The 23,710-nt window shown below is 41.4% G+C and overlaps 1 protein-coding gene across 1 annotated transcript in view; it reads right to left on the bottom strand.

Moving 5' to 3' along the window:
* kcnb2b (potassium voltage-gated channel subfamily B member 2b) overlaps positions 1 to 23,315 on the bottom strand; it is a gene marked incomplete at both ends in the record, with an annotated part of 77,142 nt that extends 53,827 nt beyond the window's left edge. The window contains one exon of the mRNA XM_083936464.1: positions 22,731 to 23,315. Coding sequence (XP_083792590.1) covers positions 22,731 to 23,315 — 585 coding nt within the window. The remainder of the gene's footprint in view (positions 1 to 22,730) is intronic.
* Between the last annotated feature and the right edge of the window lie 395 nt (positions 23,316 to 23,710).

Genomic DNA, 23,710 nt, shown 5'->3' with positions numbered 1-23,710 from the left:
ATAAAAAACAACATAAATTGCGTTTTATTACATGAAAATCTCAGCAATAATAACTTTAAAAAAAAGTGTGTTTAATTTGAATGCGGACAAATGTATAACAAAGTTTCACTGCCATGCATATCATCAAATCAGCTAGAGCAGAGTGAGGCGGCCCTCTATTGCGAAGACAGAAATAGAAATGAATGAAACGACCGCCCTGTTCTTCTGACTCGCTTGCATAAAAGCTGGATTCATTTAAATAAACTGACAGGGCAGACAGTGTGGCAGCCCCACAGTCACGTTTTTTTCTAAGAGGCAGCGCTCTTTGATAAGCAAATAAGCCTCATAGGATTCAAAAGAGTCGTCCGAGTCAGCCCATTTCAGATGTGGGCAAAGTGCACCTGAACAATAAAGGTGGGCCTCTCAACAGAGCTAAACCAACTCTACATCAAAAGACCATCGTCCTTTCTCTTACCTTTCATTCTCACCTCTCTCACTTCTCTCTTTTCCCTTCATCAGCCAGTTTTTGTCTTTTTCCACTGATGAAATATAACCCCCTCTCCTCTCTGTCAAATACTGTGAAGTAGGAAACGTCTTTATTAGCATAAATGCAAGGACGGGTAATCCCCCTACTCTTTCAACGCACACCCCTCCTCCTTCCATGTCTTCCTTTCCCATGAGCTCCCTTTAACATCCGCTGTCTTTCATTTCACCTCATCTGGAGTGGGAAACCTGCGACCTGAAACATAAAGCTTTAATTGTGGTGATGGAGTGCCGCCCTGCAATAATAGGGGCCGCAGAAAGCACTGTTGCAGAAGGGTCACTGTGTTACAAGCAGATGAGGAGATGCAGGGGCACTGATAGCACAGCGACAGAGACACAGCGTTACAGGTGTGAGAAGTTTCAGATCCAACAGAGAACAAATGCTTTGTCAGGATGTGTCTAATTAATAGAGGTATGATTACTGAGCTATCCCGCTCTACCAAACATTGTACTCCCGTTCTGTGGCTTGGGGCTCTGTTTGATAATTACCCAGCTAATGAGAGTAAGGAGGGGGACCAGATCAAATCAGTGCTGATAATAGGGGCTAAGTAAATTGTAAAGAGCAGAATGTCCCTCTGTATTCTTCTGATGCATTAATTACTACAGTACTCACCATCGCAAACACAAACCCAAATCTCTATTGTCGTTGCTCTTTCCAACATAAAAGACGTCAGCGAGACAGACATGGGGATTAGGATCTAAGAGGAATCAAATGTCATGCAGGAACAAAAGCTTCAAGACAGTATTCCACGGGATGCATGAAATTTGAAATATGATCTGCAGGTCATGCACTTCTCTCTGCTGTGAAGGATAGTTGGACTATGTGATTTTGTGCAGAGCTTTCCCTATATTTGGGATCTATGATCTTTAACTGTCACTCATGGATCAAGACCAGGTGGCTGAAATCAGTAGCCATGTACTTCCTCTGGAATAAGGCATCAATAATGGAAAGGGCGTAGGAGATGAGACGAGGAGACAATGTAGCTCTGTTGCATTAACCATGAGTGGGTCTCCCTCTTTTGTCTTCCCCAAGCTTTCTTTTCTCACTGTAGGTAATTCAATAAAGAACATATGGAAATTTGTCCGGGTAAGGACAGAGAGCAGGTGCTCTGGCTTCGTAAAAAGGTCTGATTGATCGGGAAAAAGCATGGAGGAGAGGCCGTGGGCACCAACTGAGGCCTGGGCCAGAGGCCAGAAAGAACGCAGCTGCACAATTCCCACTGTCCTGGCCATCTTGTGCTCTGTGTGTCTAACACGCTTGATCTGCCAAGAACTCCTTTTAATTAACTACTCCTTACAGCTGCATAATTACTCCTCTAACCTTCCCTAATCAGCCGCTCACTGGTTCATACCATATTTTTCTGCCCTTGTTCATTGTCCATTGCCTTTCTGATGTTGCTCATCCCTAATGCAAAGATAACAACTCAGGGCTGAGTGTTTTGGACAACAGGGAGTGCAGGCTATGCCAGTGGCAACATTGCTTTGTATAAGTTTGGCACAAACTTGATACATAAGCAATTTGGAGACGGGAGATGTTATTGTCTGAAAGATGTTAACATGCTGCACACTCTGTTCCACAGCCGTTCTGTTTGGATGTATTCACCAGCTTTTCATGTTCCGTCTCTATAATCAAGCAGCTGTATCCCAGCAAGGGAAGAGACATAATTGTATGCTTTCTTTTCCATTCAGCCCAATCCAGTGTGAAGTGTGAAAGTATCCACTGTTGTCTTGGTTACATCTTCCCTCTTGTCTTTTCTGCCTCTATAAATAACACTGACGGGTTTGAACTTTGAGGAAGCCCTCACTGGTATGAGTCAACAGTTGGAAGAGAGTTTGAAGCATCAAGTAACAAAAATGAATGACAGAATAGGAAAAAAATGACATTAGAAGATTGAATGTCCTCTCATAAACTGATCCAGATTAGGAGGCGAGTTTGGACATGAGAGATTAATTTAAAACACACAATCTGCCAAAGTATCAATAATGAGGCTTAAAAAAATATAGTGTTAGAAACATCAGAGAACAAATACACAAAGCAACATGACACAAAAGCATGTGATTCCCATACCTGTGGTAGCATGACCTTCTATTAAGCCTGTGCATGAGCAATGGGACATTGGAACCTACCGATGGGGATTCAAGTGTGTTGCTGTTGATCCTGGCTTGCAGGTAGGATTTAGCACAGAATTTTAACTGCATTTTGTATTAAGTCAGTCTGTATTTAGTCTAAGTGTTGATGCTTGAATGTGTTTTACAGAAACTACACCTGTTTTCTGTGAAACACAGGCTAACATACAGATAGATTCACTAGCTTTATACTGAATGCTATTCCAGATAAGGTCACATGAAGAAGAGTGCACACAAAGTAGCCTTAGCCAGACAGGTTTATTTCAATATTACAATGTTGATTAGAATGTTTTTCCAACCTTTAACAAGTCAAATAACTATTTTTTTTTAGGTTTTCAAAAACCCAACAGGATCATATCATCCAGAGCTGAAATGATAAGTTAATTAACAGACTGGATCATTCACCCAAATTAAGTTTGCAACATTTTCCATTTTAAGCAAAAATGCTAAATATTCACTGTTTCTAGAGAAGAAAATTACAGTTTTTTTGCTATTTTACCTTAGTCTTATATGATTGTAAACTACTTTCTACAACCATTTTGATAATCGATAAATCATCAAAGTAACTTTCCATGCAAAAATGGCAGAAAATGCAGTTTGGAGCCTTTTAAAGGAGGTGCCATGTTTTCTTTGGGTTTTAGACTGACTAAATAAGACATAGACATCACCTTGGACTTTCAAAAACTTGGATGGACATTTTTCACTATTTTCTGACATTTTATAGATCATACAATTTGAGAAAATAATCTGCAGATTGACAATGAAAATGATTGTAAATTGAATACAGATTGTTGGTTGGACAAAACAAGGTCTTTCAATACATCAGCGCTGGCTTTAGGATATCATGGTATTTTCCCTGCTTTCTGGCACTTCGTAGTCCATTGGATTTAGGGAAAATTAAAATGCTAATTTATAATCATATTTATATATAATTTATATAATCCTTATACTCTACTGAAAGTTGATAAAGGACTTCTCAACATATCAGATTATCTCATCAACAGATATATTGCATACCCATTTAAACTTATATAAACTGAATCTGCAGTAGCCCAGTAGGTAATATTTCTTCTGACGCACACTGCTTTACAGCATTTTCAATACATTTAAAATACACACAAGAAAGCGCATGTAATGTGTTCATATAATACATACAGTATAGAGCAATACGCATACTGCATTAGGGCTGCACGGCATGAGGAAAATATCTTATTGGGATGATTTTGACCAATATAATTATAATTCACAATACGGTAAGGAATGATCATTTTTGCATCATTATTCTAATTTTCATTGAAAAATACTATTAGACTGATCATACTGTGATTTTTGCTAGAATCGCAAACAAATAATAAAATAAAGTCTGTAGGATATGACCTATAGGCTACAACATCTTTGCAGCGCCACAGTACTTAATTAATGGTATTTTGACAGGTTTGCGATTGGACTATTGCACTAGTTCAGTTTTTATCAAAGTGTAATTACCTGTACAGCCCTATACCTCAAAGTCAACATGTGGCCGCCTATATCACTGCAGGTGAAACTACACCAGCATTAGACAAGTGCCCCCGTGTCACGTGTAAAACATGCAAAGCGGCAGTAAACACGCCTAAACCACAGTGGTTGCTGCATCCTGCAGAGGCTGCTCCCATCATTCCCCTGGGAGTTACAACTGCCTGTCTGGGATGGGTGGGTGATGTCACCGATGCTTTCCGGTGCGCTGCTCTTGTAATGGAGTCAATTTACCACGTTGAGCCATTTCTGTCCAGCCTCCCCCCATGAAGGACACATTAGTCCCCCCCCCCCACCCCCAACCCTCCATCCCACCATCTTGTTTCTTTCTCTCATCTCTCTCCTTCACTTCCTGCTGCTTCCTCTGATCTTTCTCTCCACGCCTCTCCTACTTTACAGTATATCTCACATCCCCACATTTGCATTTTGTTTTCTACGCTACAGTTCATCAGCTTTTTTCATATGCCACTTCACCTACCCTGTCCTGCAATAAATATGCTCTAACCAACAATGATATGGCCCTACTTGAGGATATAATCAGAATTATATTATAGTCAAATGAGCACTGCAGCAAAAAGAGATTAAATGCTAATTAGTGGCACTGAAAGTAGCGATAGGGCTCAGAGAAATATGAACACCACTCACACGTTGACACAACCTTCATACACATATCGCAGTAGCCTGAGACTGTATTTTGGAATAAAGTAAACACCACTCTCACTCGGTTGTTCAGTTTCTTGGAAGCAGTTGTGTGGGAGTGCCGTTGTGTTTGAACGCCCCGCGATCTGAGGCGAACTCTCCTTCTGCCTCCTTTGAAGCTGCTTCAACTTTAACCCCAGACAAGTTTCACATTTTCTCTTAACATATTTGAAAAAAAAAGAAGTATGTTTTAACGAGGAGCATAAACACAACTTCTAAGAAATCCCTATCAAATCCTGCCACAGTCTTTCCCTCTCCATCACCTACCCATACTCCTCTCCTCTTAGTCTGCTCCAACCAGAGTTCCATGAGTGTATTAACACACACTCACACCCATCCAACCTTCAGCTCCATCCCCTACATCTACGCCTCTTGCTCTTGACTACACAAAGAAGGGATTAAGTTATCAGGATGATAAAGTGATAGCCATACACTTCTGTAGCTGTGCTAAATTTGTCTTGTCGCAGTGGAAACTGAACTTTAAATAGCCCACTCTATGTTTATGCCAGATTAGTACCGCCACACGCACAGCTCACTTGCTAATTTGCCTAAATTGTCTTACGCGGTGGCGTCAGATTAGGTGGTGTGATTACTTGCACTCTTGATGCACGAGCCTGTGGGTGTGTCACTCGGAGGTCACTCAGGGGTAGAGGATTTCAATTCTCTAAGGACGAACGTAACATACTGTTTGGGATGATAGAGGTTACATGCAGTGTCCTCCACAGGGGCAGAGGTAAAGCACAGGGCTGTTTTCTCTGCTTGATAGAAGAGCAGAGGATAGTGGGTGGGTACGTGGGTGAAGGCAAATAGCGGACAGGAAAAAAACATTGGCGTAAAGGGAAGGAAAAGTAGAGCAAAAACAAAAACGCAGCAGGATGGAAAGAGATGAAGGAATTGAAGAGAGGAATTAAAAAAGGGAGTTAATCAGTGTTTGATGGCATCAATAAAAATATAGACCGGGTGCAGGTACAGTGGATCTCTGCCCAACATTCTAGATTACTATTTCCTGATGCGTAGACGGCTCGGTGTCCCAGTCCCAAACTGAACCTGACACCTTGACTTGGCTCTGTTTGTACTACTCTACATTATGCCCCGTCTCGTACATAATACATAAACAAAGATATGAGTAACAACCCAAGCTTTGAACTTCACAATAAGAGTTCACGTGAGGGAGGGGAGACACTGAAGATGGGAGATTATTGTACATCCATTCATGGTTCGTGGAACGCGCAGGCTTCGAGAGCAGAACAAGTGCTTTGCAAAGAGTGGTACACTTCAAGGCGCACACTGAACACACATGGTCAATTAAACATTTACCTCAATCTGCAGTGGAAAAGAGAGAGAGGGGGAGTCGGCAGGTAACATCTACAGATACAACATTATTTCATTTGACAGCAATATTGATGGAACTCTTGGATCGAACCAAACATCAAATAAATAGAGTTAGGAATTATTTAGGGACTATTGATTGACCTCAGTAGTGTGTTTTTTCCTCCCATGTAAAGTCTTCTATGTGGCCTAGCAACAAACACTCTGTGAGGGAGTCTGGCTGCAGTTGCTGGCGAGGAGAGGAGAGGAGCCTTGAAGCTATCTGTAAAATCTTGTGGATAGGAGCCACCTCCCTGTTATGGTCACGGAGTCACAACCTTAACCAAAGCACCATCCTCGTGAAGCTGTGTCTACCGCTCCCCTTCATAATAGGCTCTTATCCCTCCAACTGCTGCAGTCTGTTACTCTGTAGCTCACTTCTCTCTGCCTATGGTATTTCCCTGTCCTTGCACTCGCTTTCTTTTTATTTTCTTTAGCCAAGGCTCCCTGTTTCTGTCTGCGAGCACTTTGTTGCAATTCAAGAAAATGTCCTAGCTATCAATATTTCATATGAAAGTGCATCTCCCTTACTAACTCCCTTTATAATAGCGCTTCGCTGGTGCCACCAGATATGAATGAGTGCTTTGTCAGAGCACAGAGCAGATATCTACGGCTGATGCGTTTGGAGATTTCATTATCATATTATTCAAATTCATAGAAAAAAAAAACTGTCTCAGCAAAACGTTAGCTCATCCAGAGCTCATGTTTAATCGAAAGGACAAAGAACTAAAGGGAAATTTGTTTGACATTTGCTATTGAGATGGTATCTAATGTATTCTTGTAAATGGAGCTCCACACTTGCTGCAGAGCACTTGAATTGCAACGTGCTTCGCATGCCGTCCATGCAATGTTCTACATGGCTGGCTACGGTGTGCTGCATTTGCAGTCCTACACACAGTATGGCCACATGTGCAGCGTGCACTCATGTAATCTGCAGGCTGTGTACACTGCATTTTCAGTACAGGGCCCTGTGGGAACCAATAGGACGATTTTTAGCATCTGTTTCTCCTGGCATGCAGGCTACCCACCTGAAACAGGCAGAAATGTGGGCACACATGCATGTAAACACACACATTATAAGATACAAATGGAAACGCAAACATACAGTAACATTTTAGCAAATAAGTATATATATATGCGCATCCAGAAGATACAAAGCAAGATTAGCATTACTATTGGTTCATTATATGTTCACCAGCTTGTCGCTCACTTTTTCGCTTTCCTCGAAACGGCTGCCCACTGCGGCGAAACAACACTGATGAGCAAAGAGAAATGACCAAAAGACTAAATTGAATACATTAAGAGGAGTGACACTAAAATTTGAGGGAAACTTCGGAATTGGATGATAATTTGGCCTATTGTTAATACAAAGATACTGAGAGCAAATTTAAGATTAAGCAACATCCATCTTTTATTTACTATATGTGCACCTCCACCTGTTCCTCCCCCCTTATTCTCATTTTTGTTCGGTCTGGAGACAGAGTAGCCAATCGCTCCAGATTAGGCCATGAACCCCAGGCAATCCAGTGTCCCTTCACAACTCTAAGCCTCTGCTTGGACAAGCTAAACAGACAACTGTTTTAATGAGCCCGTGTTTGGCCCTGTTTAGCTTTAATCTCATACATTATATGCCAGCAGTGGTAATTGATTCACCGTCGTCATCGAGCACGTGATTATTGAGTTGATGAGCCTTCCTGTCCTCGGACTCTGTAGTGTCGTCAGAGGGGATTAGGGTGGCAACTCACATCGGGTCGGGGGGGGGGGTGTCTGCCTGTCAGTCAGTCGGACGAGGCTGGATTTATACCTCTCCACACCAGGGTTAATCCTCACAAGAAGACAGACTTGGGCTTTCAATTAGGAAAAGTAATTTGTGGAATTTTCTTGTGTTCAGCAAGACAAATTACACCACCATGATTAAATCGGCACACCTCTTAAACACTGCGAAATGGTAAACATTTTAAAATTAATATTTATGAAACTTTTAAACTATTAAATATAAACAGCATTCCTTTGTCACAACTTTCCGCTGCCAAAGTGCGTGCTGTTTCTCCAGACGCATTCCTCCAACTCTGAGAGGATCCGTCAGCTGTATTAAACCTGATGGTAAACTCAAAGATATAAGAGCAAAGTGAATCTCAAGTGGAGGAATGAGACAAAAACCCAAACTAAATAAAAGTTATAATGTCAAATAAATTGATGTGTCAAGGAAAATACAGATAAATATTAATCTCTTGATGAATACATCCCTTTTCTTCAGCTGCCTGAAGGAGAAATGGATCTTTCAAGTGAACGAAGTGTCTGTCTGCGGAATGGAAATTAAACTGAGTATGCCACTTTATCTTTCTGGTCTTTCATCTGTCTTGTTTGAATATTCCTGGCAGTGGTGTCTGTGCATACACATATAGCATACATATATCTTGTGTGCATACTTTAAAATTCAGTCAATATGCCTTTTTATTTTTTATTTACACTTTTACATTTATACACAGACACATATAGAAAACAATCAAACCAACAAACAACCAGCACAAAAGATAAATACAGATCTCCATAACATCAATTTATTCATTTCATTTACTTATTGTATGTTTTTATATTTAATATGCCTTTTGAGACATACATAAAGTCACAAGGTCACCCTGGGAGTGCCTCCCATTATAAAATTCCATATTTGAAATTAAAAGCCACGGTTTGGTCAGCTGTGACACATGAAGAAAGGGAATAAATACATATTGAGGTAATAACAGAGGAGATGAATCATGCGTCCAAGGGTGGATGTTTCACGGCTTTGCCCGATTTAATGCTTCACATTATAATCCGCATTAGTCGTTGCCCATTCACAATGCAGCTATAGGTTTAAATGAGACCTCCTAATCTCTCCATGTATTCAAAGATGAAATCTAGATTTTCAGGTTTTATTCTCTGCATGATTTCACACTGCTCTTTACTCTTGCTCAGTGTGTTGTAATGTGGAGAGACCGGCCGCCTTGCTGGTATTTTTAGAAGTGAGCTGTCCTTTACATCTGCCTTTAAGTGTTAAAGCATTTTTTAATGCTATAAGCTTCATGATGTCTATCTGTGGCATAAGATGACTTTTATGGCAACATTAATGCAGTTTTAAAGCGGTATTAGTGTGATCCAAATCGAGCGAGACTACTTACTGTGTAGTGGGTGAAAGCAACCACTCAAAAAGGCGAGAATAGCAACACTAGAAACATGACAAAGCCTGGTGCTACTTTGCCTTGTATCAACAGTCATCCATCAACATTAGTATTGTTATTCACTTTCAGGCACCTTATTCAATACCTTGGAACAGGAGGCGAAACTAGGGATGCTTAGGAGTGCTAGGTGGCCTTTAGATACTGTCACCCTCCTTAAGGGGGATTTATTGCAAAACAAGTATACTTTAAAAATCTTTAGTTGGGTCAATGCCAGAAGCAGTGGCCAGCCCCGGTTAAGTCCTGGTGCACAACAAGACTACACAACAAACTTCTAGTGGGTTTGTTAATTCATACTCCAGCATACATTGTAAATTAAATGCATACAGGTAGAGAAGTCCCATAAATTTCCATTTGTTTTGAACGAAAAGATCAACTGAAAGACGTACTAGTGGGGACCTAAGTGATTCGGGTGCAAGGGTGAATGACTGGACACAAAAGTAAGATGAAAGGCAGAGAAGAAGAGGTGAACAAGCTTATTTCACAGCAGATATGTGGACAATCAAATGAGAGTGAAAAGGGAATCAACTTAGCAGTGAGTCACTGAAGGTTAATTGCAAGAAAAGTGCTGAGCTGCTGTAAAAGAATCACCACGTTCAGAAAAACTGCATATATGAATCCAAGCGTAAATGCACAATATCAGCTGGAGCCGAGGGAATGAAACAATAAATATCATAAACATGTAAGTGTTTAAAAGCATCAGGACAACTAGAGTGTGCTTGGCCAGTTGTGTTTCTCGGTTGAGACTTGCACTGTACAAACTACACAGCCTTGTACCCGTGTGCTGTGAAATATGACAAGACAGTCGGGCCTTTCAACACAGCGGTCAATACCTGAGAGTCATCCTATCGATTGGCAAGGCTTCAACCAAATGTCAACACCCAACAGACCAAAATCTCCATGATCCTGCAATAATGGAGGACAGATCCTTCTTTAGCTGGCAGAACCAGAAAAACACAAAGAAGATTTGCGCTGTGATATGTCTGACAACACATCACAAAAGGCCCGGGGCTACAATTCTTGATATCTTCTTTTTGCTTTGAGGGCACACACATGTTTGACTACAGACTGGGGATCAGACCCACATTTGCACATACACCAGAGTAAAAAGTAAAAGCAGAAGGCAAAGTGACCATTAAGACATGTCAGACGCTGATCCTTTGGCCCACTGCTTGGCTTCCTGACAATGACACGGGTCACGAACTATGAGTGTGTGTCTTCGTCCCTGTGTGCCCTCTGGTCAGTCTTCTTCCTCCAATGGAATAAGCTGATTACAATCACACTCGTGAGCTAAAGGACTGTGTCAATGCCTTTTGTAACCTCACTTCATCCAACACACAGACGGACAGCTCCAGTTGAGGGCACGTGTAGTGACTAATTGACCAATTTTATGAATGGCTTGGATAAAAACTGAAAGGCACAGGGAAATGGGATGAATAGAATATATAAAGATATTCATTTGTATGTATGTATGTGTGTATGTATTATTCTCACCCTAGCTGTTAGGGGGATCAAAGCTGCCACATTTGGGTATAAGAAATATGTTATTAGCTGGTGCTGCTGCTTAGAGGAACTGCATTAAATTCAGTGATTTAGCATTTAAGGCACTATACCATGCTCATTTTCATGTTTATTTGAATTTTGGGTTTCAACTAACATATGTTTACATGCTTTAGCGTTCAAACACCACATTATTTTCCTCATATGTCTAAATATACCTGTCTCATTAACCCCCCCTCCCGAAAAAGCTCAGTCTTCTCTGATTGCTCAGCATTTTGATACTTTCACAGTATTTAAAGAATAAAAAAGATTGGATTAAAATATAAATTTTTTACAATATAGGACATTTAATCAAATCAAATAAGTCAAAATATATCCTGCCATGGGCAGAAATTGTTAAATATTATGCTACTCTTTTATGACTGTATATTAGAATACACTCTTTACGACAAACCTTTTTCATAATGGATGTCAGATATAGGAAAACCAAAATATAAGGTGCATTAAAGCATTTGAAGCGAGGCAGAGTCACTAAGGTCAGCACTGAGGAACTCAGCAGAAGACGCGGGAGGCCCACATACAACAAGGAGCGGGAGATATAATCATTTCTTCTGTCACTTCCCGGGGTGCGTGGAGACAGCAAACAGCTGGCAACGTAGCCCACAGTGACGCCAACAGCATGATGACACAGGAGAAAAGCAAAGCAAGAAAGAGGGGAAGACTGTATGGAAAATGGCAGCAGTCCAGTAGAAGAGCTAAAATAGGAAAAAGAAACTAAAGTCTAGGGAGGAGGAGGAGGAGGAGGAGGAGGAGGAGGAGGAGGAGGAGGAGGAGGAGGAGGTGTGAGGGAAATGTGAAATGTGTGTTTGCTCAATCACAATAGCTTCTGCTCTGTCACCCAGTATCCACGAGGCAATGACTAACAAGGGGGTTTAACCCTTCTCAACCTCCCACTAACATTAATTATTGTCTTATATCTTACAAAACCAACCCCCTGTTCTGGTGCTGGTGCTCTGGAGACCCTGTGATTGGCCTGGAGAGCTTAAGGCAGAGACATCATCCTTCTTCTTTCTGTCACATAAACACAAATGCAAAGTGAGCTGAAAAAAAACACAGATTCTTCTAATTTGGGGCAATTAAAATGAAGGTATTTCATGCTCATCATATCACTACTGCTGCTGCTGCACTGAACCTACAGTGTGAACTCATCTATGTTGTCCACGCAACTGTTGATATTTTCAGTGTCAGTGAGAGCTGTTAAAGAAATGACACAAACTGAAAATTACCATCATCCCAGTGACAAAGCATATACAGTTGTTTAAGTCAGTCAGGTCCTGAACTGTGCTGGTACTCTACAGCACAACCATTTCCCTTACATTTGCATTAGGGATTGGTTGTGTGGGCTGAGGTACCAGCTGCTCTGCCTCTCACACAGCCTGTATGGAGATGAATTGCTCCCTGGGTGTTGATAAGTCACCATGGCACACCACGGTCACCATGGAAACTCCGCAAACACAGCATTTCCCAAGAAACAACTAAAATTAAGTTGATTACACATTCCTTTTCAAGAGCTCCTTGGAGGGTTATTTTTGGTCAGGAACTCCATAGGATATCCCTTTTTATAACCAAGGACTGTTTTTTCTTCTTCTCCGGCAGTCATTTTTTTAAGGTATCGGTATTGTTTGTGTATTTATTTAGTGGATGTAGAGGCACAGCAGAGAACCTCTGTGCTGCAGTATGTGGAGACCCCTGAGGAAGTACTCCTTTGACCAGTGGTACTGAATCCTAAACATGATTGATAAAGACCCAAATGTAAAAACACCGCAATGAATACTAATGCCGTCCCATATCACTGCTTCCACGATGGAACGGTTGGGAGGGTTACAATTCTTTTCACCCTACAACAAGAATGTGGAGGGGATGGAAAACATAGCAGGAAGACGAAAGGGCATAGGAGGTCTGAGTTATAAGAGGAAATGGAAGATTAGGACAATAGTGATTAAAAAAAACTGAATGTAAAGGAATGCTATATGAAATCAAATGGTAAACAGGGAGAGGTGAAGAATATTGAAAGAGAGGCGGCATAGGGAAAGTGAGGCACTCACTGTGTAGTGGCATCCACAGAAAGCTGGCTCAGCAGTATTTGAAGGCTCTCAGATAAAGAGGAGTGTGCGTCTGTGTGTGTGTGTGTGTGTGTGTGTGTGTGTGTGTGTGTGTGTGTGTGTGTGTGTGTGTGTGTGTAAACTGTACTATGGAGGCGTAATGTGTGTACTATTGTATGTATGTGCAGAGGTGTGGAAGACTGACTTTGAGTACATAGTGTGTTTGTGTGCAGAGGGGGTTCACTGAAGCACGTAATAGAGACCCGGTGTTCATAGAATGACAACGCTCTTCTAGCCAACCGTCCACTCTTCACTTCCCCCTATTTCTGATGCCTCCTGGGACGTGGAAAACAGCAAAAGACGGGGTGAGAAAACCCCACGAGGCAGCGGCGAGTAGAGGTAATGAGCAGGAGGACAGAGAGGAGATGAGGACGGTAAGAGGAAGGAATACATTAGCCTCTTACCCAGAGTGTCACTCAGGCTGGCATTGCCAGCCAGCGTCGCTCGCTGCTGGTTCACATCCACTCCCAGCCTTCAGTGGGATTTATGTATCGCTTTGACGGTGCTCAAACTTGGGGCTTTTTGCCAATTTACATCTTCTGGACTTTTTTTCAGGCTGAACAGGCATGATTCATAGAAAGTGTGTCACAAAAAATGGTAGGCAAAGGAAAAGTAATAATGCTTACTTAAAGAGGCTATAGGCTAATCAATATGTTTATGATGTAATAATGAACCCACAGTGAACAAACTCCTGACTCTGCAGTTCCCACTAGCCCTATGGATCGTTTAGCCTCTTTTGTTCATTGTTTTAATGTTTTAGATTTGATGTATGCTAGTCACAGGCAAAGTTGTTGAACATAGCTGAACATAAAGCGCCAGATATTAAGTAATACAGTAACAGAATATCAAGTTGTATTTGATCAGTGCTGCCTGTTTGATCCGAGTGTCTGGAGCCAGATAAACTGCACTGAACAGACTTGGACGGTGACACAATCATTGTCTTAAACCCACCCCACATGTGATTAGTCCACACAGGGCCAGGTCGGCTCGAAATGTGTCTGAATGGGAGAGAGGCCAGACGTCTCTGTCAATGCAACAAATGCAACATCAGTTTGGGAGATTTGTCTGGTTTACAGGCCAGGTGGAGCCCAAAACAGAGCTGAAAAGAGAACGAATATTGGACAGGTGGACACAACCACAGTTCCAAATGAATGCTAATGTTGCCGGCAATCTCAACTTAAAACATGGAAATATGTCCATGATGCAGTGAAGGTGTGATGATCTGATAGATAAACAAAAACACATAGGTAGGTTGGGATGTTGATTGATTTATAAGTGACAGGAATCCTAATGGATTTAGTCATATATCAAGGCAAAATGGCAAACAGTCACGATTTATGATACGGCATTGTAATTATGAATCACATGAAATGATTACTTAAAAAATAATAGTCAGATCAACTGATTAAGAAAATAATCCCTACTTGCAGCCCTGGTCATAACAGATTTATTCACTTAGGAAATGTGAGGGTGTATTCTGTGGATGACAGTAGAATCACTAATGAGGTTTCAGCCATCAGGCTCCTCACACCATCTGGCCACTCATTAGCCTTGGCTTGTATTGGTCATGTTGTTTGTATAGATTTGCGCTTAGGTTATTATTTTTTTTCTTGTTCCCCTCAAATTGCACTGAATCTAGTTTTGCCTGTTGTTCTCTCCCTTCTCTATGTGTGTGAATATCATAGTGTATATTAGTCACGGCTCATGAGTTTCACTTAATGATGTCTTCATTCATGAATCACTGTATGCATGGTCAAGTGCAATATGCCTTAAGACAGGCCAGTGGGCTCTGTTGGGACACCATTGCCGCTAAGCTGCACCCAGACTGTAATTGCTCTGCATGCAAGTTCCCACTGGTAATCATGAAAATGGAAGAAAAGCAGCAGTGGGTTATTTGTGCAGAGCAAAGCATAAAGAGAGACGAGGATGGATGTATACTGCACACATTAATCAATGAGCATTTGTGGAATTATTAAAAATGTACAATGGCGTGGTTTCAACAGATCAATTTTAAGGGTCAGCAGCAGAATTGATAGCTTTATCTGGTTTGTCTTCCTTTGTCTCACTTTACATGTTCCCTTTCAACCCTGCGGGTGAAACTCACAGATGCAACGCTTAAGTTAGATCAATAAAGGGCTGCAGTGTCCTAACCTCCTCCTCATTTTAAACATGACCTTGGGAAACCTCTTGGCTCTCCTTGCACCTCTTGCTTTAAAAACCCAAATGAGATCTACTCAGCCTCATAACAGTCGGATATAATCTGACTCAAGCATTTCCAGAGCATTTCCATTTTAAAATTGCTTTTATGATATGAACTGCTGATGTTTCCCATTTTTTTTGCTTTGTAAATAACAATGGTTCATCAGCACTAAAATAAATGAAATGCATCCGAATCATGAGTGTAAAACTGACCTACAATACATCATTTCATATACTTTAAAGCTTGTAAAAAGGGGATTTCCATGTCTTTTTTTGATTATAAAGCAGGTTGAGGTGCGATATAAATACTGTCAAAACTATACTATTTACATGTGGAAAGGGCAGCTACAGTGTGGTTCTTTCCCCGTCTGCGATAACAGTGCAGAGACGCCAAGACTGCCAATGTAGAAGAAGCAGTAACACTGACCAGTCAGAGAAGACTTGGCCTTTTGAGGAGAGGGGCTTAAAGAGTCAGGTGCTAACACTGATCGTTTCAGTCAGAACTTGAATACAGGTATATTTAGATAGTATAAGCACATTATTGTGTTTGTTTTTTTACATTAAAGTATGAAAAGTGATTTGAGTACATCACAGTCAACGGATAACCACACATGCAGTGCTTTTGTTATGAAAGTTGATATTTTCTGCTTACTGTAGTAACATAACTATAAATTCAACCAGCAGCAACTAAGCTGCATGGAGTGGAAAGAGCTCTATCCACTGCTTACACCACTTGTGCAGTTTGTTGTCCATATGAGGAAATTTGTGTTTAGAGTGAGTAAATAACTGAACATTCTAGTGAGTATACGCTGTATATACAACAAATCAGCCACATTTAATGGAAACAATAGCAGGCACAGTTACAAGTGCTTTAAACAAATGAAACAGCCAGAGTACACAAGGTATGAAACTGACACCAGAGTGCATTGAAGGCTTTCACTATCATTTGAGCCCTGATATGTTACAATAAATTCTGATCTGAACCATTATGGAACTGATTTCAATTTAAGATAATCCTTATGTTGCAGGTGACTTCCAGTGAGAAAAGAAAGACAGCAGTGCACAGGAGGACTGGGTTAAAGTGACATGCAGATGATAAATGCTGCTGCAGGGACTATAAGAACTCATGTCACCAATAATCTACGAGGTTCTCTCTTATCTGATTATGATTGCGGGGTAAAGAGGATTTAGGTGCTGGTGCCTAAATGCTAGGCTGTACTGATTAGAGTCCCGGTGGAAGGCTTATGTAACTAGGAGGCTGTAGAAGGGAAGAAGGTGTGTTCTACCTAAATGACCAACTCATCTCGTGTAATTCATCCGGATAACTTGCTAAGGGCCAAATAAAAAAAACTGTAGTTCAATAATAACTGCTGCTTGTTGGAGTTATTAAGAGCAGCTCTGCCTTTTGCACAGGGGCATCACCTTGATTTAAAACACCGAGAAGGGCTAATGGCCCACAAACACTAACATCTGACTTCAACAGTCAATGTCAGCATCCAGTGGGCAGGCTTTTTTTTTATTTTTACAAAATAAGCAAAAAGTAACAAGCTGAGAACATTTCTTCCATAAAATGCCAATGCCTATCGATTTAACCATCTGAAGACTGACCACAATCCTTGCAGAGATGAATGAATGATAATGAAACGCAGACCTGCTGCTTCAGTTTGACCTGAAGGCACATACTGTACATGCAGAACATTTGACCGACTAAAAGCCTCTCCCCCACTTTTTCTATCCCCACCTCTCTTCATATTTTGACTCTTCCACTATCAGAAACTATATCGCTACACACGCAAACACACACACACACACACACACACACACACACACACACACACACACACACACGCACACACACACACACAAGGCCAAATGCTTGCTCGGGTTCTATAAAAGCCTGGAAGGAAACAGACGGACGGAGAGCTAAAGGCTGTCTGCAGTGATCTGAGACAACAGGCAGCTGTGGAAAGCGTGCTTACTGAATTTGCTCCGGTCACTCCTGTTTGCGGCCACAACAGATTAATTTATAGAATCAGTAAAAGTGGCAATAATAATGCATAGCTTTAAAGGGATATTTCAGATTTTTTAAGTGGGGTTGTATGAGGAACAGTGTAGTACTTACAGTAGATGGCAGTCAGCATGCCCCCAGTTTGGAGAGTCAGACAGCAGGACATGAATTGAAGCTGAGCAACAAAGTGCTGTGGAGTGCCAGTGCTAAACACATTTTAACCACCTAAAAAAGTTTAAATGAATGCTATACTGCATGTAGAATATTTTCACCACTTCACCTTGCCATCAGACAGCTGTTTAACTTTACTCTGGGGGGAGCTGAAGCTAATACTGTATATTGCTCTTGTCAAAGCCACCAGACTCCATTGACAAAAACAGTAATTTTACCTCACAGAACACGGGAGTTGCTGATCTTTTTTAACTAACCTTTTTTCTCATAATCTGTCCACTGCATCTTAGATTACTATATGTTTACATTTGCACTACAATCAGTCCGCTTATTTATACATTTAGGTATCTTTTATATTGTATTTCTATATTACTGTTTTAATGTGTCTGTGTGTAATGCTGCTGTTACACTGCAATTTCCCAGCTTGGGATCAATAAAGTATTTCTATTCTATTCTATTCTAACCAATCGAAGCAGCGGGATACCAACAGCTCCTGTGTTTTACGAGGTAAATATACTGTCAATAGAGTCAGGTGGCTTTGATGAGAACACAGATAGCCCCAGCATTGCTCAGCTTCCGTTCTCCTGCCTGCTTCTCCAAACTGGGAGCGTGTTGACGGCCATCTATTGTAGGTAATACACTGACTATGTACCTCATATAACCCCACTTCAAAAAACCCAAACTCTCCTATTATAGCTAAGCATTAATATTTCACTGGTTCTATAAATTAATCAACAAAACAAAATGGTCCATTGTGCATAAAGACAGACGAATGTGACAAAATTGACACTCACAAAGCGATTTGAGGCGTCTGTTACAGAATTATGCTACAGCTCCCTCACATCGTGTCATTATCATCCACAGAGTCTGCGGTGGACTCACTTTGGCTGCTTCCAAGCGTGGGAGGACCAAACAGCACAAGTCTGCACCCATAGAGGCCTGTTGCTCAGTATTCCCACTAGTTAGACTAGATTATTAGATAAAGGGGAGAGTAATGGTGCACATCCACATTAAGAGGGAGCAGAAGGTTGAACATGGCTGATGTAGTGGGGAGGGAGGGAGATCGAAAATCCGACTCCAAATGTCTGGCAAGTAGAAAACATTGATCTCTTTAAAATGCTTTGAATCCTCGGCCATTATTTTTCCCAGACTGGAACAACTCTAAAGTGAAGAAAACCTCGACTAGGGGATGTTTTCTTTCCACAAACACAAATCAGAGTAAAAAAAGATGCTGCACTTGCAAACTATGCTATACTGTACATATATTACCACTGAGTAGTGTAAGCATCCATGTAGCATTAAATTGTGATGCCGGGGACGCAGCCTGACTGTTTAGCAAAAGGATATGCAGAGAGCATGTGATAATCTGAACAAAGAAAGAAATGCTGACAAAAGACACATCCAGTGGAAAAACATAGGCAGGTTACAAATGCTTTTACATACAAGTTATATGCACTAAGAGCTGTCTTGTCATCCAGGAATGATGGTAATACATTTATGCCGGGAAATAAAAAAAAGTCACCGTAATTCTAACTCCATACAGCAATCCAGCAATTTGGATATGGCTTCCTTTTATGAGCTTGTGCTAAGTGTATTTGCTGTATAACTACACCCATGACTCATTGTAAACAAAAGAGGGTCAGGGCAGCACAAATCCTTCTGGCTCAATATCAAGGATGACACGTTCTACTGGTTTAATAGAAATGATAGCCCACAGTAAGGAAACAATCTATCTGATTCATCCTTTAAACATGAGTGCCATCCATCTTATATAGGGTGACCAGACTTCCCAGAGAATTCAGGACAGTCCCGAATTACAAAAAGTTGTCCCGAATCCAGAATCCTGTTTTTCCATAAAATTAGCATAAACCTGAGTTTCGATTAGTTAATTAATTAATTAATTCAAACTGTTATGTCTCTTACCCACATTAATCATGACTTTTAAAAATGTTTTATTTGTGTACAGTAGTGCCACTAACAATTAAACATATCTACCATGTGCATTTACAGAGGTAAATTAAAACATTCATTGCTGACATGATATACCCATAAATCATTGCTGCCTTTTGAAATAAAAACAAAGCGTTTTGGATTCTGCAGGAAATAATCTGCCATTCGATGCAGAGCGGAGGCAGTTAGTTGTGACTGTTACATACAAAGCAGTCATTGGGTTTCTTTTTCCTAATGACAGACAGTTGAATTCATGTTCGAGAACACAAATACATGTGAGTGTTGAGTTCAGACTTTCTTATGTCTAACTGCTTGTTGACATTGAATCTAACGTATTGGGGCCACCCCCCCCTTCCCTTTCCCTGAATTTCACCCGTTTTTATCACCTTATTCTTATATGATTTAAAAGCACATGATGGCAGTCTTTTATCAGTGGCTATACATTTTGGAGATACCAACAGAACAGAGATGTAGCACTTAAGAAAGAATAGTCTTTTCAATAAAGTTTCTAACACAAGTGGTCGTAATTCAACTAAGGATATTACAGGTGCAAGCTCATGCAGGTGTACACATACAGTAAGGCTTGCAAGACCCCTCTTTCATCACTCAACCAAAAGTAACGCAGTAACACAGAGAAGCCACTGCATTAGCCAGTGTCCTTTTTGTTTTGACCATTTCATTCATTATTCATTGGGAAAGGTTTGCAAAGATCCAGCTCAACATCCCGAGGCGTATCTTACATGACTGCATCTCTTACATCACTGGCTGGCTCTCTCGCGGCTTTCCTCTACAACTATCTGTTCTGCCACCTCTCCTCCTTCACTTGTGACTTTCTGTCCTAACTCTCACCTCTCTGCTCCTTTCTTCAACTGATATGTCTTGGTGAAATACCTCAATATTTTCCGCTCATGCGAGAGCTTGCCCATACTCCAAAAGTGTGCACTGTTATTGCTGACGAATGTAATCCTATAGCTTGATTGACCGTGCTGAAAAGGTCAGTCCTCTCACGATTAACCTTTTTTTAAGGGCAGAGAGGGCCATAGGTGCTGTATAGCACCGCAATTGGTTTAATATCTGATTAAGGCAGCGTAAGAAAAAGGGAGTGAGAGAAAAAGAGGCAGACAGGGAGAATACTGTATGTGTATGCCAGAAGATTGTGATTGCATTTGACAAAGGGCTCAGGTTGCTTTGTATAAAAGCACACAACTGTGTACCAGCCTAGTAATGACATTTCCTTGGTCAAGGGCTTTCAAGGGTTCTCACTGCATGGATACCTGCCCTATAAAAGCCTTCCCTAACCTCAGAGAGGTGCCATCTGACAGTTGAGCGGCCCCGGCAGTCTATTTCCAAATGTTCTTTCAGCTGGGGATAACCTCAGTGCAATCGCAAGGCTGAGCCATTACAGTCGCGTTCAAGTTCTTCTCGTGAAGCACTCAGCAGAATGTCAATTTGAATTAGGGTGGGATTTCCCTTTAAGGTTTCACGGCTTCCCCCACACGATAGTGAACAGGTCAGCAATACTGTGATGCATCTAGAGAATGAGAGACTGTATTGAGGAGGTAAATCACTTTACATGTCGCACAGCGTATCAAATTATCTCACTGCTGTCACCTGAGTTTGCCTTAAATAAGTTATCGGGAGCCTCCTTATGATTGATTTTTGTGATATACAGCTGATGGCTGAATACGATTATTAAGCTGAGGTGGAATCCTTGTCAATCAAAAAATCACTAGTTGATTCAGAGTAAGCAAGCCATGCAGGAATAATACAGGGAGAGAAAACATGCATAGCAGCCCTATACATGGAACTGAGCTCTTTACTCACGCCATTTTTAAAGGTCCCAGATTATGTTCATTCTCAGGTTCATATCAGTATTTTCTTTTCCTCATACTTTCTGTGAGAATATATCTGTATTCACCCTCTGTCTTAAAATGCTGCTTCTGATTGAGGGATTTTATACTTTCACAGAATTGAAATAGCCCCCTCAACCTGCTTTATAATCAAAAATATGTGGAAATCACACTTTTTATATTATGGGACCCATGGGACCACAATATGGCACTATAAATTTAGCACAAGGCAAGGAAATTGAAATTTCCAAACTACCTCAACAATGCACCACACATACAGCACATCAGGAGCTAGAGCACTCTCTCTCTCTCTCTCTCTCTTTCTCTATCTCTGTGTCTCTCTCTCTCTCTCTCTCTCTCTCTCTCTCTCTCTCTCTCTCACACACACACACACACACACACACACACACACACACACACACACACACACACACACAGGACCCTGTGTTTATGATCCTCTGATATGGAACATAATCCCGACCAGCTCGGCCCTGCACTGCAACGATGATGAGATCACAGTACTGGAGACCAAAGGTAAATTACCAGTGATTGGATTTCATCAAGGTTGATCTACCTAATTGAGGAACGAGTAAGAGCGGGGCTTGGGATAAGGAGGAGGTGGAGGAGGAGTTGAAAGAGATGTCATCATGTTACCAGCGACAGCCTGGACATTGCTTCAGAGTCATCTGATTTCTGTGAGATTTATCATGTACGGATGGAAATTGCATGTGACCAATGCAGCAGTCTTCTAAACATGTGATATGTGGGAAGGAAGAAGCACTGATGACTACCTCATCAAATCACATAAATTGGCCCAAAGTAAAGGCTCCAGAATCAACAGTTTTCAATGATACACCTGCAGCAAACTTTGAACATCATCCTGTCATTTCACTAACATGTAAAAACATGAGAAAAGAGGCTTGATTGTCACAAGTCTTTGACAGATCACCTTATCCCTGCAAAGAAACCAACACTAGAAGATGACACACCCACAAATTATTTTGTCAAAGCAAATGAAGTCTAAATCTAGCTCCTGCAGTGATTTCACTACTAATGTATCACTGCCAGAGCTACAATTTTTACTTTACCGCACACCTACTTCCACTCCTCATTTTCTGCTTCTGTTCTTCCATTACATCCACACAAATTGTCACCCAAAGACTGCAGTTTTCTCTATATTTAATCTATCCCTAACAAGCGTTGCTACTTACGAAGATGAAAAGCAGACAGATGGCACAAGAAAACCCCTGATTAGAGTATAGTGCACGCCTGTTTAAGATTCAAAATGATGAGCTCATGGTTATCTTTTCTTTACAGGTGGGAGTAGGTCTTCAATAAGTGTGCTTGTAATGTGTTATGATCCAGGAAAAGTGTTTGGCTATGAATGTGTTTAGGAAGATGAGATGGGGGTGGTGTGATGACACTTCCAGTTTCCATTCCCTACCTTGGCAGCCACCGAGGAGCTGGGCTTCTCCAGGAGATCCCACAGCTTCTTCCTCTTGTCCGGGCAGCAGGTGTTATCAAACTCTCCCTCTCCCTCCCTCTCCCTCATTGTCTCTGCCTCCCTCCGAAGCTCCTCATTCATCTGCTCTTTCTTCTGGTGGTAACGGGCCTGGCAGCAGGACTCCAGGTAGATCTCGTCAATCCCCCAGTAGTCTAACTCCTGGCCAAATGAAAGGGCACACATCTCCTCCATCATGTGTAACTTGCCCGTGCGGTAAAAGTTCAGAATGGAGGTGAAGGCCCCCGGGTGCCGGTCGAAGAAGTATTCGTTTTCATTCAGGCTGTAGTCATCGCAGACTTCCATCAGGGACTCATGGGTGTTGCAGTCCCGGAGCTTGCCAAGCCGGGTCCTGGGTAGCCTGTCCAGGGTCCGCCAGAGGACCTCGTGGTTCAGACCCCCGACGTTAAGGCGGACTCTACGGGAGCGTGCTTTGGTGCGGATGATGTCAATGGGCTCAGGGGGCAGTGAGGGAGTGGTTCGGATGTTGCTGGGCTTGAGCCCTGCTGGTCCAAGCTTCTCAGCCATGGTGATGGAAAAGCAGACTAATTGAGGAAGATTTTACGATGGCAAAAAAAAAGGAAAATAGAAAAAAAAAAAAAAGACTAAAAATTCTGAATTATGTTGGATCCACTTTAGGCAAGTCCCTCCATGGCTGAGAAAACAAAAGAGACAGTTTGTGAGGTCACTGATGACACATTAATCAGGTTCACTGTTGGAAAGTGGGTGTATTTCAAATTAACATCTTTTTAATGCTGTAAAGCATATTTCAAGGCAAACATCTAGCTAAATATATATCTTTTCAAGCATCACTAAGACACAGTCACCTGCTACTTTAAATTGACAGTCAAAAATAGTCACAGCTACACAGTGCTATTGATCCCTTTCTATCACATTTCTAAGATGTTAGGCAGAATCAATGA

This window comes from Echiichthys vipera, assembly GCF_963691815.1.
Source record: "Echiichthys vipera genome assembly, chromosome: 21".
In the NCBI taxonomy this organism is placed as follows: Eukaryota; Metazoa; Chordata; class Actinopteri; order Perciformes; family Trachinidae; genus Echiichthys; species Echiichthys vipera.
The sequence above is the reverse complement of the archived record's forward strand: the minus strand, read 5'-3'. Positions and strand labels throughout refer to the sequence as shown.